Source organism: Myotis lucifugus, unplaced genomic scaffold, assembly GCF_000147115.1.
Source record: "Myotis lucifugus unplaced genomic scaffold, Myoluc2.0 scaffold_19, whole genome shotgun sequence".
Lineage (NCBI taxonomy): Eukaryota > Metazoa > Chordata > Mammalia > Chiroptera > Vespertilionidae > Myotis > Myotis lucifugus.
Genome location: NW_005871067.1, coordinates 2,625,525 through 2,640,092, shown reverse-complemented (window position 1 = coordinate 2,640,092; position 14,568 = coordinate 2,625,525). Strand labels below are relative to the sequence as shown.

The 14,568-nt window shown below is 36.9% G+C and overlaps 1 protein-coding gene across 2 annotated transcripts in view; it reads right to left on the bottom strand.

The window, feature by feature from the left end:
• FRY (FRY microtubule binding protein) overlaps positions 1–14,568 on the bottom strand; it is a 572,796-nt gene that overhangs the window by 221,122 nt on the left and 337,106 nt on the right. For both annotated transcript variants that reach the window (XM_023751126.1, XM_006085476.3), the window contains 4 exons: positions 12,493–12,664; positions 10,725–10,857; positions 6,594–6,701; positions 1,265–1,523 (listed from right to left, as the gene is read on the bottom strand). In XM_023751126.1, coding sequence (XP_023606894.1) covers positions 1,265–1,523; positions 6,594–6,701; positions 10,725–10,857; positions 12,493–12,664 — 672 coding nt within the window. The remainder of the gene's footprint in view (positions 1–1,264; positions 1,524–6,593; positions 6,702–10,724; positions 10,858–12,492; positions 12,665–14,568) is intronic.

Genomic DNA, 14,568 nt, shown 5'->3' with positions numbered 1-14,568 from the left:
CATTCTATATCAGAAAAATAACAGGGGAAGAAGAAACTAATCTTATATGTGCATCTTTGGGCACAGTTAACCTCGTGATATTAAATTAAATTATAATGGCTTAGGTCCAGACATGTCTATAAATTCATTATTATTCATGAAATATCATAGGTCCCTTTTTGTTTTTAGATCCATTGTTACTTTGGGATACCATCAGCTATTATCTATGAGAAAAAATAACTTTTCAAAGGCTATTAACATTAATAAAAACAAAACTGCTTCCATCCATACCATATATTACTCTATATATTCAATTAAAGTGGCCTAATTTGTTTTTTACGTAAGTTCTCAATAAACTTTTTAGACAGTATTAAATTGCATTTTCAAATATTTACTTTCTAATTAGACTTGTTTTTCTATTAGATTCTAATTTAGGTTTTGGATGTTTATGAGATGGATTCTGAATGTTCCCAAACCACAACCAAATGAGTCTAAAATGCCAGCCAGACAACAGGGCAGAGTCCGCCTTCATTTCAGTTTTCCTTTTACAAGCATATGTAATCCTTGTGTTTGTTTTTTCCCCTCTCATCTTTTGGCATGTATAGAACACAAGGAAGGAGAATGACCTGGACCTCATCACTGAAATCAGCCAATCTAGGATTTTAGCTGATCGCTAAATACAATTATACCTCCCTGAACGCCCACGTTCCTCACATGCTCAGGTACGCTCTTCTCCAGCTAGACTCCTTGCCAATGCCATGCCACCACTGCCCTGGTTCTCCTCTGACAGCTCTGCTCCTCAACGAGCTCTTCAAAGTGTTACCATGAAGTTTTATCATTTAGGACTGAGGCATGAAAGAATGAAGAAACTACAAGAGCGCACTTTTCTTCTCTGCAGATATGGATAACACAACCAATATGCGGCCACTTTGAAAAAAACCTGGAGGGCAGCTAACTTTTATATCCACATCCATATCCATTTCTATATCCATAATTCAGCTCTATCTCCCTGGCCTATTGTCATTGCTCTTGTAAATACATTTATAATCATAATTCTCTGAAAAAAATTCGACTCCCTAAATGGCCTTGTTAATGTTAACAAATCTAACCTGATATCTAACTAATCACCCCCTAAGTTTCTTAGTCACAATTTAGGCAGATGGAAAAAGTAAGGGCCCCCATTTGGGAGAAAGTTCTGAGGTAGCCAAGAGTAAGAACTCCAAGGTTCTCTGGACTCCAACTTGTTTACATCCGTGGGAACCAATGGGAAGAATGTGAACATCACCTCTGAATTTCTGATTTTGTTGGCTTGCTCGTAGACTTTTCCTTGAGTTTGTATGACCAGTTTCCACTGGGTGAGCAGCTGGAGCAGTAACTTCAGGGAGGAGTCCAGGAGGCTGTAATGCATGTCATTTACTTCACGGAGCAGGAAGGTGGTGAAGCCAAACAGGACATCTTCCCTCCAGTCTGGGAAGTCAACCAGCAAACCCTGAAGAGAATTTTGTGCAATATGGCGCAGTTCATCATCCATGTGAATGGAGAGCCTGTGCAATGAATAAAAGACAAAAAAATACTTCATTAGCTTTTCTTCTAGATCTATGAAGGAATATCTATAGGTCTCTGCTTTTACTTATATCTAAAAAATGGTCACCCTCTCCTAATATGTTATATTCTTCACTCAGCAACCCTAACATTAACATCTTATATAACCATGGTACTCTTATCAAAACTAAGAAATTAACATTGGTACAATGCTATTAACTACACTACAGGATTTATTCATATTTTACCAGTTTTCCACCAATGTCTTTTTTCTGTTTCATAATGCAATATAAGATACCACATGACATTTAGCTATACATGGAGACTTTTTGATACATTACTGACTAGAAGAATAAATTATTATCAAATCCTACCACTTTTAAAGATGAGAAACGTGAGTACTAGTGAAAGTAAGAGACTCAGTGAAAATGAGCAATTAAAAGTCAGTCCAGGTGTCCTTAATTAGTTTGGTGTCCAAAGGGATGTTTGGTTGTCACAGGAGACACTATGGTGATCACATGTTGGAGAGTACTGCTGGCATCTCTCTAGCAGGCAGAAGACAGGGATGCTGATAAACCTCCTATAGTGCACAGAACAAGTCCCTATGACAAAGAATTAACCTGGCCCCCAATGTTGGTAGTGCAAGGCTGGGCTAGCCAACTGAAGAATATCAGTGTATTTCTGGTTTAACCTATATTAAATCTCAACATTGGTATGGGGCATTATAGTTAACATATGCTTTATAAGTTCTTTCATTCATTTATTCAATAAAAAAAATATTTTCCAGGCACTATACCCATTGCATACAGCCTTATGGCATGGAGTTCAGTATGACTGTGTCTATTGGGTAGGGTGCTGTGTAGAACAATGCTAGAGAAGGAGCAGGGGCAGCTCAGGGAAGGTCTATGGACCACCCCGGAAAGCAGTACAGCAGAAAAGGGGTTAAGTGTGCATGCTCTGGAATCAATGCCTAAACCATTATCTTGCTTTTGTGACTCATTAGTCATGTGACCTCATGCTACTTACCTAATCCCACCTAGCCTCAGAACCTCATTTGGAAAGTGGAGACAATAACTGTCCCTGCATCTCATAACCATGCTGTGAGGACCATTGAGACGGTCTGTGTACAGTGTTTAGCACCACATATAGCACGAGGTAAGCACTCAGTAAATGTTGGCTGTTATCATTAGAAGAAAATGAATGCATTCTGTAAATTATAGAAGTAACATGATTAATTCACATCTGAGAAAATAGACAGAAATATGGAGGATGCCTTCAAGAAGCAATAAGACTGAGGGCAAAGGCCAGTCAGGAGGGCATCACAGTGAGTTAGGCAATAAGTGGGGGGTGGGTTCTGACCTGAGGCAAAGAAGTAACAAAGAAGGGAGAGATAAAGGACAAAGATTTTTAGGAGAGAAAATTTCCAGGACTCAGAAGCCTGGAAATGTTCAGTGTCAGAGTGGAAGGTGGCCAGTCAATGGGGGCCTCCCACAAACAGCGTCGATCTTATCCCCAAGCAATAGAAGGAGAAATTGTGACCCAGAGAGATGAAGGAACTTTCTTAAAATCCAGGATTCTGATCCAGGACTTCTAATTCTTAATCTAAAGTTTTCTCTGAAAACAAGTGTGGTACAGTTATACATTTTTGAATAAATAGTATTTCAAAAACTTGATAAATAAATACTTTTCTTATTGCCTAAAGCACACTAACTGGTCCAAATTTAACCAGGTCCAAATATCCAGGCAAAAGCTCATAAGTAAGCAGATATGTACAAAGTCAGGGAAGATCTATTTCCTGTTCCCAAAACAAGTTCCACAAAGATGTGGAGAAGGAAGATGGAAGGCAATTCTTTGAGCAAGACCCAATTAAGTCCACAGTTTTTAAGGAGATTACAGCTGCTGAAAGAAAACTGAGACCCCTTTTAAAGCCTGGCTTCCAATTAAGAACTGCCTGAGATAGGAATTTACAAACTTTGTATCTCAATCAGCACCTCTATGAATTCTTTTATGTAGAACTCTAATATATAATACATAAATCTGAGCTGCTCTGGTTAAGGCTGAAGTAAAGGGAGTCCCCTCCCCCTTGAAGTCCACCCATTTGGGAAGAAAGATTCCTTTACTGTACAAGCAGCTTTAAGCCATCTTTGCAGCCCAGAGTGCGAAAACACTAGCTTATGAAAAATGCTTGAAGTGATTTCCCCATCTTACGGTTATTACTCGTGTTTACTGCATTTTACCTGCCTATATAGAGAATAGAGAATAAGCTTCTGCAGGTGACAAGCCACCTTTTTAAGACAGGAACAACAGGCACTCAGTAAATGTTAACTAATGACAATGGCCACTGTTATGGATTGAATTGTGTTTTCCCCAAATTCATGGCTGAAATTCAAACCACCAGGACCTCAGAATGAGACATTATTTGGAACTAGGGTCATGCTGGAGCAAGGTGAGCCTTGATCCATGGTGACCTCATAAAAAAGGGAAATTTGGAAACAGATATGCACACAGGGAGATCGTCCTGTGAAGATGGAGGCAGAGACTGGGGTGATGCTTCTTTGCCAAGGAATACCAAAGGCGGCCAGAAAATGCCAGAAGCCAGGAGAGAGGCCTGAACTAGATTCTTTCTCACAGACCTCGGAAGGAACCAACCCTGCTGGCTCTTTGATGTTGGACTTCTAGCCTCCAGAACTGTGAGACAACAGATTTCTGTGTTTAAGGCACCTGGTTTGTGGTACTTTATTATGGCAACCTAAGAAAACCAATATAGTCATGAAGCCAGGACAGCATCTGTCTTTAGAGTCAAACTAAAGGCCATGTCACAGTCTATTTAGATGAAGCTTTTAAGTAAGGGCCAATGCTCTCAGCTTTCTAAATGAGATTAATTCTACTTTTCATTTAACTTTGCTCTCATTCATAATTTGCAATATAGCATCTGTTTTATCATTAAAACCACAATGCGGGACCATTTTAAGGACTGTGAGAGCCCCAAGGTTGAACAGCTCTTCATATTTGGGGGGATGGAAATGATGGCGCTCACATTTGACCAGTGTAAATGCTCAAAAATATCACTGGAGTATAAAGAGCTAGGACTGAGGTGGGGAGGAGGAGCTGGGGAGGAGGAGCTTTAGGAACAGAAGACCCAATAGAAGATGAAAGTGGAGTTTTGAAGAAGAAAAAGGTCCAGACTGTCATGGAACTGAGACTGAATGAAAAGAATGTATCAAGACAAGTCTGGGTTGCAGCAGGTAAGGGAGAAGAGGACAAAGCTGGGAGAGGGTAACATGGGTCCCTGTGTTTGTTCCTTGAAGAATATGAATAGACAGCTGCCAATCAGATATAGTTGCTATTTCATCCACCCAGATCTTTCTCACTTTTACTTTTATTAGATTTTAACCAGAAAATCACAGATCATCTTGTGACAAACATAAAATTTACTACTGTAAAGCAGGAAACAGGAAAACAACAACTAGTAACTAACAAGAAAGAGAAGACTTAGAATTAAATGAGAAATGTGTCCAGCCATTCTGACTGTTCAGGATGTGTAGGAAAGCAGTGTGGTGCTGGCCTGCAGATTGGCTAGAGGGGTAGTAGGCTTTGGTCAGAGGTACTAAGGCCCAAAATGGTGATTTCCAAAGGAATGAATCTTCAGTAAACCCCACAAACCAGCATCATCCTTGTGCTAGTGGTGACTGGATGTAGGAAAGGAGTGGTTGTGTTTACACTTGGAATGAAGAGCAATGGGGAAGAACAGTAGGCTACAAAAGTCATTGATTGATAGCAGGAAGTGGTCAACAGAGGAAACCAGGATGGCTGTCCAGAGCAGGAGCACAATGGCCACAATGGCCAGAAGACACCGTACTCCATGGAGATACCCAGAAGCCAGGGGAGGCCACTGGGTGACCTGTAGTCATATGGGATGGGAGCTTGGGTATTTTTTTTGGGTATTGATGGAAGGGTGCTCTCCAAGGCTAGAGAATGTGGGTGAACAAGATTATTCATACATAATGCAACTTTTATTCAGTATGCACTAATATATGTTACTCTTTATTCCACTGTTATCAGATTAACCTGCCTAAAATGAAATTTGTTATGTTATTCTTCTGTTTAAAACTACATCAGTCTGAATGTGTCAGCTAATAGTAAAGATGAGCTGAAAATCAACCTCTCATGTCTTATTTCTATTTCTTTTTATCATTGAGTTTCTAAACTCCTTTTTGTTTCCTTTTTTTTTTTCAAATCAAGGATAACTTTTGTTTTCCCCTTCCCTTTCCTCCATGCACCCTGTGTTTCTTATGATGTTGCCTTCTAGGCATTTAGATCATTTTGTCACTTTTGATTTTTGAATTGATGGACATAATTGTCAATGAGAACCTGAGATCAATATGAGAAAGTTAAGCTTACTTAACAAAAATGATACAATCTCACTCAAAGCAAATTAACTTTAGGTTCTAGTTGGACTGTGGTTCTTGTGTGGGATGGGGAGGATGATAAATATATGATTTGGGACAGCTTTCTAAAGTACTAAAATTAGCTGAGGATCCCTGTTACCCACCTTCTTTCCTCCGCCACCCCCTGGAGGAGGTTTCTGTGGGCTTCAGATTGAAATCAGACCTAGAATGAACTTTTTCCCAGTCAGACTCCTCTACTCACATCCCAGCCCCACCGCTGTGATGGCCCACATCAACCCCTTTGCCTTTCTGAATTTCATCTTTCCTTCAAAGGGCAGCTCCAGCTCTACCTTCTCCGAGGAGTTATGTGCCGACTTTCCCAGGCCATAGTAATCCTCCAGGCACCAAACTTTGTGACATTTTGTGCTATTAATTGCACAGTTCCAGGCCTTGGATTGTTAGTTACCTTATGTGTTGGTTTCTACTTTGGATTTTAAACTTCTTGAACCTCTTGAACGCCACAAAAATTTTCTTTATTCCTCCTTGCCTACACACAGTACCTAGAATAATGCCTCATTTGGTAAATCTTTGTCAGTTTTTAATAATCATTATCTTTTTGGGTAAATCATGACAAAGGATTAAAATCAATTTAATCAAAGAATGTCCACGACCATTCCCACCTACCTAGCCAGCAAGTCGATGAGTTCAAGTTTTGACATCCCATCAGGAAGCAGCCGGGGAATAGCAGCAACACATGTCCTGAAAAGGTCTATTTTGGGCTTTCTCTCACCCCTAGAATGTGAAAACAAAGTTTAAACATAGTCAATGGTTATGATAAATTTAAAAAATTTGAGCAACTATGTGAACAAAGACTAGAATCCATGCTTTCTGAATCACTGTCTATTTGCTCCATATTATTTTCAAATGTTTATGCCCTTTACAGCTTTGCCAGCTCTGAGAAAACTAATAAAGATTTAAATGTTAGTCAGAGTTATATATCCGAAAAGAAAAATGCTGATGCATTCCACCATGCAGCTTGCCATTCAGTTGGGATTTGGTCCCTATGGACTGCATTAAAAACACTGAATTTATTGAAATTCCTAAATGCATCAGCATGTAAGAAATACACAATAGTTATTCCTACATTCAGAATTTTAAAATGGGGCTTTATACAAGCACTACTATCTCTAACAAGCATGACATCTGGAAGGTTCTCTATTTTTTTCTTCTTTATTAAGGTATTACTTATGGAAGCTTCTCTTCATGATGAGTTGTGCTTCTCCTCTAGAGCTCCCACCCTATTTTTAAAAATGAAGTGCTTCAAAAATGTCTTACATAATGTCAAGTAAAATACTGCAATGCATATTGCTCTGCACCCATTTCTGATTTTAAAAATTATTCCAATGGGCCTGACCTCTATGAAGAGTCCTTCTTTCTTTTTACTCTCTTGAGAATAAATGTCAACAAGTAATTAATGCCTTCTGCACTGTTGTAAAATCTGAGAGAAAAATGTAAATTCTGTAATAAATTGCTTACATTTTTAGTTGTTTAAATAACTACCTCCTTAATCACATATTTTATCAAATAAACTTTATAGAAAAGCTTAACTACCCATCAAATTTTTCAAGTAACCCAAGAGACAGCATATTTAAATTCTGATGATTGAGTCTTCTGAGAATAAACATAAAATTGTCACCAAATTAATATAATTATTAGACACAAAATACAATAATGAAAATGCAAAGTAGCATAGTAGTAATTCCTTCTTGGAATAGTAACTGTAGTCTGAATAGAAATGCAACAAGGAGAATTCTCTACATTCTAAAGATGATAACATTGCTTTCTAGCATGCTTTTGTAAGTTTGTTAAGAATGAATACAAAACTGTTTATGTGAAAAATGAAATACTTCTATGTTGATTTCTAAAATACTTTGCTTCTGTGGAAAGTCATGAGACTATTTTCTCTCCTTTTCCATGGTCCTGCGTGGTGTGCATGAGGACTGTGGAGAGGAAGCTATTGTGTCATGGTTTTCAACTGGCTAAAAAAGAGGACCTTCAAATAATTAACTCAGTACCTGGACAGAGGTAGAGCCCAGGGATTTCTCCCAACTGTTCATATTCAACTCCGTGAGTCATTTAAATAGTCCTCCTAACTTGCTCACTAGATGTTTTAAACAGTTGGGATTATTTTCCATATCTGTCAGAAAACGGATGACCTTGCCTAGTCTGAAGTTCAAGGCTAGTTCTTGCAGGCCTCCAAGCCTAGATTAGCGGTTCTAATTGGTGTAGGATTTCCTTTTACCACTGTAGGCCTTGCTCGCTGAGCTTCTACAGGAAGCATGTGAGCCCCCCAAAACATAATTTTCCTTAACATATATTATTATTATTATCTGCTAGCATGAACCATAAAAGGGATGGGAAATGGAAATGGCATGACACAGAATGCTTAGTGTTTAAGTTCAAACCTTAAGCAGGACCTGGGAAAGTGGTGGACCAACCTTGAATATTAACTCCAATAATCATTCCGATTAGCGTGGTGTGGACCTCAATACTCTTCTCCTAAACGTGGCAAAGAGTTACTGTCCACTCAGGAATCTGCCTTAGAACCTAGCATGAAAAATATTCCTAGTCCGATTTGGGGGTCTCAAGATGGTTCAACAGGAAAAAGTACAGAATCATGTTGGGAAAAGTTTAAGGTATTGGCTAAAATACAAATGAAAATTTTACATGTACATTTAAATCTGTACCTGTTTACGGTTTTGAATATATTGTTTGGTCCTGACTCTATTTTGTGACATCTTGATTATTAATAAAGTCTTCCTGTAAAGGCCTTTCATTTCTTTACTGTTTTAAAAGAGGAAAGAACTCTATACCAGAGTTTGAAAAGCATTTCATGTATCTTCTATATTATAAATTTAAAATTGCTTTAATATATTCAAAAAGTATGTAATAATGATGTTAAAGGTTTATGGACAATCTGGTAATTGTGAGGTAAGAGCCAGAGCTACAGACAATATATTTAATGTTATTATCCTTGGTCACTTTCAACTCTGCTGTCACTTTGGTTGAAAAGTCTTTATATGATCTTCATCTCATTATACAATAGCATGCATTGTATATACCATGTTTTTGTAAAAAAAAGTATATATATAGTTGTGCTGACACAGGGAAAGGTCTTGGAGGAATCACACCAAGCCAAGGAATGGTGACAGATTTCAAGTGGAGCTCTGAGGAGGAGGCTTTCATTTTAACTTTATATAATGCTAAATATGTATTTACTAGTAAAATAATTCTTTAATTTTTACTCTTCTTGTTTTATTTTGTCATACTTTGTTTTCAACATGCCACCCTCGTAAAATAGACACCCACAATATAAACTTCCCTCTATAGGTAGCAACCTTCTAACTAACTGTGGTATTTGGAACTGAATATGCTGAGTGACAAAGAAAATTTTCCTAACTATATATTTCTGGAAATTTATGCCACAGGTGCCAAATTTAATTTAATTCACAGTCCAACAGCAAAATAGAAGCTTTGTTAAAATGTTAAGTTAATGCCCTGGACAGTTTTTCTCAGTGGTTAGAGCATCAGCGTTCAGACTGAAGGGTTGTGAGTTTGATTCCCAGTCAAGGGTATGTACCACGGTTGCAGGTTTGATCCCCAGGCCTGGTTGGGGCACATGCGGGAGGCAACCAATGGATGTGTCTCTCTCACATTAATTAGTGTTTCTTTCTCTCTCTCTCTCTCTCTCTCCCCGTCTCCTCCCTCCCTCCCACTCTATCTAAAAAAATAAATGGAAAAATATCCTTGGGTGAGGATTTAAAAAAAAAAGTTAATTTAAAACCCAATCCTAGTTTCTGCCATAATTAATCAACTGTAGCAAATATAAGTTGTATGAGTTTCTTCTGTAGAACTCTGATTCTAAATCTAGATCTTAGATTCTGGGTTAAGAACATTTCATTTCTACATTCAAAGTTATGAATGCTTTCTTAAAATCCAGTATTTCTATGACATGGTTGAATAGAGACTATTCAGCCAGTTTAAGTCTCTCAGTTCAGGACTATCACCAGAAACAAGTGAATTTGACATTTATAAAGATGGAATGTCTGTAAACTGGTGATCAAGCTTGCGAACAAAACACCACTTCTGAAAAATGTGAAGTACAGCACTGTGATCAAGCTTGGGAGCAAAATGCCATGTCTGAAAAATGTGAACCAATGAATGAGTCTTGGGCCCATTTTCTAACTTACTGGCCTGATGCTACTTCACATACAACCAAAATAGCTCAATATCAGGTTTGACCTTATTTTCAGAGTTAGTCAAATATTACAAAAGTATGTTTTTACAATCTTAACACTTCTTAAAAATCTGATTCTAAGAATGAAAGAATAAAATACAGTTGACCCTTGAACAACATGGGTTTCAACTGTATGGGTCTACTTACACACAGATTTTTTTTTCAATAAATATGAACAGTACTGTAAATGTATTTTATCTTCCTTATGATTTTCTTAATAACATGTTCTTTTCCCTAGCTCACTTTATTGGAAGAATACAGTGTATAATACATTTAGCATACAAATATGAGTTAACTAATTGTTTATGTTATCAGTAAGATATCTGATCAAAGTAGACTATTAATAATTAAGTTTGGGGAAGAAAAAGTTACCCATGGATTTTCAACTGTGCAGGAGTCAGTGCCTCTATTCCCCATGTTGTTCAAGGGTCAGCTACACAGAATAAATGAGAAGAATCTCTGCTGGTGTCTTCTGGTTAATCAACCCTTTGTTGAGACTTAGTCCTCACTGTACTCACGTGATCATGTCCTCAGGTTCTTTGTTTAACATCTGGACGTTAGTTAGCATCATACACCTTCCTACTTCTTTATCAAGGTGCCTTAAAATGCTGTCCACAGCTTTTCGTACTTGAGAATAATATAATGACATGCCTGAAAAAATGCATTACATTTACATCTTTGACTAAATTTATCAAAGAATGAACTCTTAGTGCATTTATCCTCTATGTCATTTTTTACTGAAGACTTTCTATGGGTGATGGCTTCTTTGAACAAAGTCTAATTCAATCTCTTATCTGCAGGATTGTTAGCACAGTGCCCTGCACTTAGTGGGTGTTCACCAAATAACCATTTAAATTAGGAATAAATAGGAATTCTAATACTTCAATGGGAAATATTTTTCAGAATAGTTAAAATAAACAAAGAAACAGAAAGTTCTACTTTAGAATTTTTATATTTCTAATTAGTACAAGAAAATTCACCATCATTAATGAATGAAGGATAATTCTCACTTGGGGTGAGAATATTCTCTGAAATATATGTGTGGATTTTTAAAAATAAAATAAACAAAATGACTTCACATCATAAATTTTAAAATAAAGGAAAATATATTTTAGCTATATTACTTTACTGGTTTCATTAAATACAGTGTCAGTGTCCTACAGGAATAGACACATATGTATAGCATATGTATTTCAAATATGTATTTTATATGTTTATGTATATAATACAAATGAAAAGTAAATTGCATTGCGTTTACAATTTATACTTTAATAAAATAATTATTAATGGTTACTTTTCATGCATTAAATCTTTTTGAACTAATTTAAGCATTGCAGAAAAGATAAATACAAGGTGTCCTCAAAAATGTAAACACTTTAACAGCTGATAGCACAATTTTGAAAATGAAATGTATTCTAATAAATACTGCCTTTATAATTATTCAAAATACGTATGTACATTTTTTTTGGAACACCCTATATTTATAGCAAAAGATGTCCTCATGTATTTTTGTTAGGCCTTTGAATTCTAGTTACTATCTTAACAAACTTTGTAGTAGGTTTCTAAATTCAGGTACTCAGGAAGAAGTAAATATAATCTTAGGATTAAGATTGCTAAATTACAATGAAAATCTCATATAGGCTAAACCCATAACATAACCCAGTATGTGTGGTAAAACACAGATTAAACTAATTTTACTAAAAAAAAAGAAGAAAAAAAACTATAAATATGAACAAATAAATGGATGAATAAATAAATGTATATGTGGTTGCTTTATAAACAAGATTATCTACCAAAGGACACAGATGTCTTAGAAGTCTACTATAAATTGTAGATAATCAACATTAGAAGTTTGAAAAGACCACAGATAAGAGTCTAACATTAAAATGGCAAAATATTTACCAGAAAGTTCCAAAAAGTTTAAAGGGCAGCATAGCTACTTTTATAAAGATTTTTTTGCCCTGGCCAGATGGCTCAGTTGGTTGGAGCATCCTCCCATGCACCAAAAGGTTGTGGGTTCCATGCCTGGTCAGGGAACATACCTAGGTTGAGGGTTTGATTCCCGGTCAGGGCACATACAGGAGGAAACCATGGATGTTTCTCTCCCAGATGGATATTTCTCTATATACCTCTGTCTTTCCCTTCCTCTCTCTATAAAAAAAATAAACATATCCTCAGGTGAGGAAAATAAAACATATTTTTTCAAAGTGTATCACTAAGGGTAAATATTTTGGATCATTTTAAAGACTTAATAAGTCCCATATCTAACACATCTTTGAAACCCACCTATCATTTTGGCCTCCTCTTCCGTGAGTGTTTTACTCAAATATGTTTTCTTCACTCTCAACGTGTTTCCTGATGGGAGGACAGCGCCTGTAACGGGCATGGGTGGCTCGCCGTCTTTCTGCTGTAAGCTATCAGCTATGACCAAGAAGGCCCTTAAACCGATGTTCATTCTCTGTAAGAGACAGTGGATTTGTGATACAAAGAAATACCCAATTATTGTGGTGCAATTAAGCCAACAGTTTTGTAGGGCAGTTAAGTGTGGCTTGCCATCTAGATTAGTGTGGGAAAGTAATTTAAAAGGTACAAGAGTTTACGCCAAACCTATGAAAATAAAATACAGTTTCTGCTATTTGTTATAATGTCACAAGAAAACAAGCAGGAAATTTTTCAAGTCTTGGAGGGCACGTTTGAGATGGTCATTCTCATTCCGTTTGGGGGACCCTCGGTACACCTCACAGAGGTGAGCAGTCATCCTCCAGGCCAGCTGCCACTAAGGTAAACTAAGGCAAACCAAAGGCTCTATGTCTCCTTGAAGGAGAGATGCAACATGTGTGAATTCACAAAGACCAAGTAAAAGAGAATTTCCACATGAGAATGACAAAACAAAAATCACCTGCTTGGAATTGCAGGTGGTTGACTTTTGATTCAAAAGGCTGGCAAGTTGGAAAATAAATTTTAAAAACTCAGTGCCACAGAACCTGTTACTGATAAACACACATGAGCTTATAAGAAGAAACACCACCAATTCCATTTCTAGGAATTTATCTGAAGACACCTGAAACATTAATTTGAAAGAATATATGCACCCCTATGTTCATTGCAGCTTTATATACAATAGCTAAGATTTGGAAGCAGCCCAGGTGTCTGGTAGATGAAGGAATAAAAAAGCTGTGGTACATTTATACATGGAATACTACTCAGTTGCAAAAAAGAAAGAAATTTTACCCATTGCAATAGCATGGATGGTTCTGGAGAGCATTATGATAAGTGAAATAAGCCAGTCAGAGAAAGACAAGTACCATGTGATTTTACTCATATGTGGAATCTAATGAACAAAATGTACTAACATGGATTGGTAAAATCAACATCATTAAAATGTCCATACTACCCTAGGCAATCCACAGATTCAATGCAATCCCTATTAAAATACCAACAGCATATTTCACAGATCTAGAAAAAATACTCCAAACATTTATATGGAACCCAAAAAGACCCTGGATAGTCGTAGCAATCTTGAGAAAGAAGAAAAAAGTTGGAGAGATCACAATACTAGATTTCAAGTTATATTACAAAGCCACCATAATCAAAACAGCCTGGTACTGGCACAAGAACAGGCATATAGATCAATGGAACAGAACAGAGACCCTAAAAATCATTCCAAGCCAATATGCTCAATTAATATTTGACAAAGGGCAATGGCATAATAGTACTAGTATAGTGGAGTCAAGATAGTCTCTTCAATAAATGTTACTGAGAAAATTGTACAGATACATGCAAAAAATGAAACTAGACCACCAACTTACACCATACACAAGAATAAACTCAAAATGGATAAAAGACTTAAATGTAAGTTGTGAAACCATAAAAATCCTAGAAGAGACCATAGGCAGCAAAATCTCAGACAGCTCTCGTGGCAGTGTGTTTATGGATACATCTTCTAGGGCAAAGAAAACTAAGGAGAAAATAAACAAATGAGACTACATCAAAATAAAAAACTTCTGCACAGCAAAAGAAACCATAAACAAAACGAAAAGGGAGCCCATTGCATGGGAGAACATATTTGGCAATGATAGAGCTGATAAAGGGTTAATACCCAAAATATATAAGGAACTCATACAACTTAACAGAAGAAAGACAAACAATCCAATTAAAAAATGGGCAAAGGACCTAAATAGACACTTCCTCAAAGAGGACATACAGATGGCCAAGAGACATATGAAAAAATGCTTCAAGTCACTGATCATTAGAGAGATGCAAATTAAAATGACAATGAGGGATCACCTCACACCTATTGATTTGCTACCATCAACAAATCAATAAATGGTAAGTACTGGCAAGAATGTGGAGCAAAGGGAA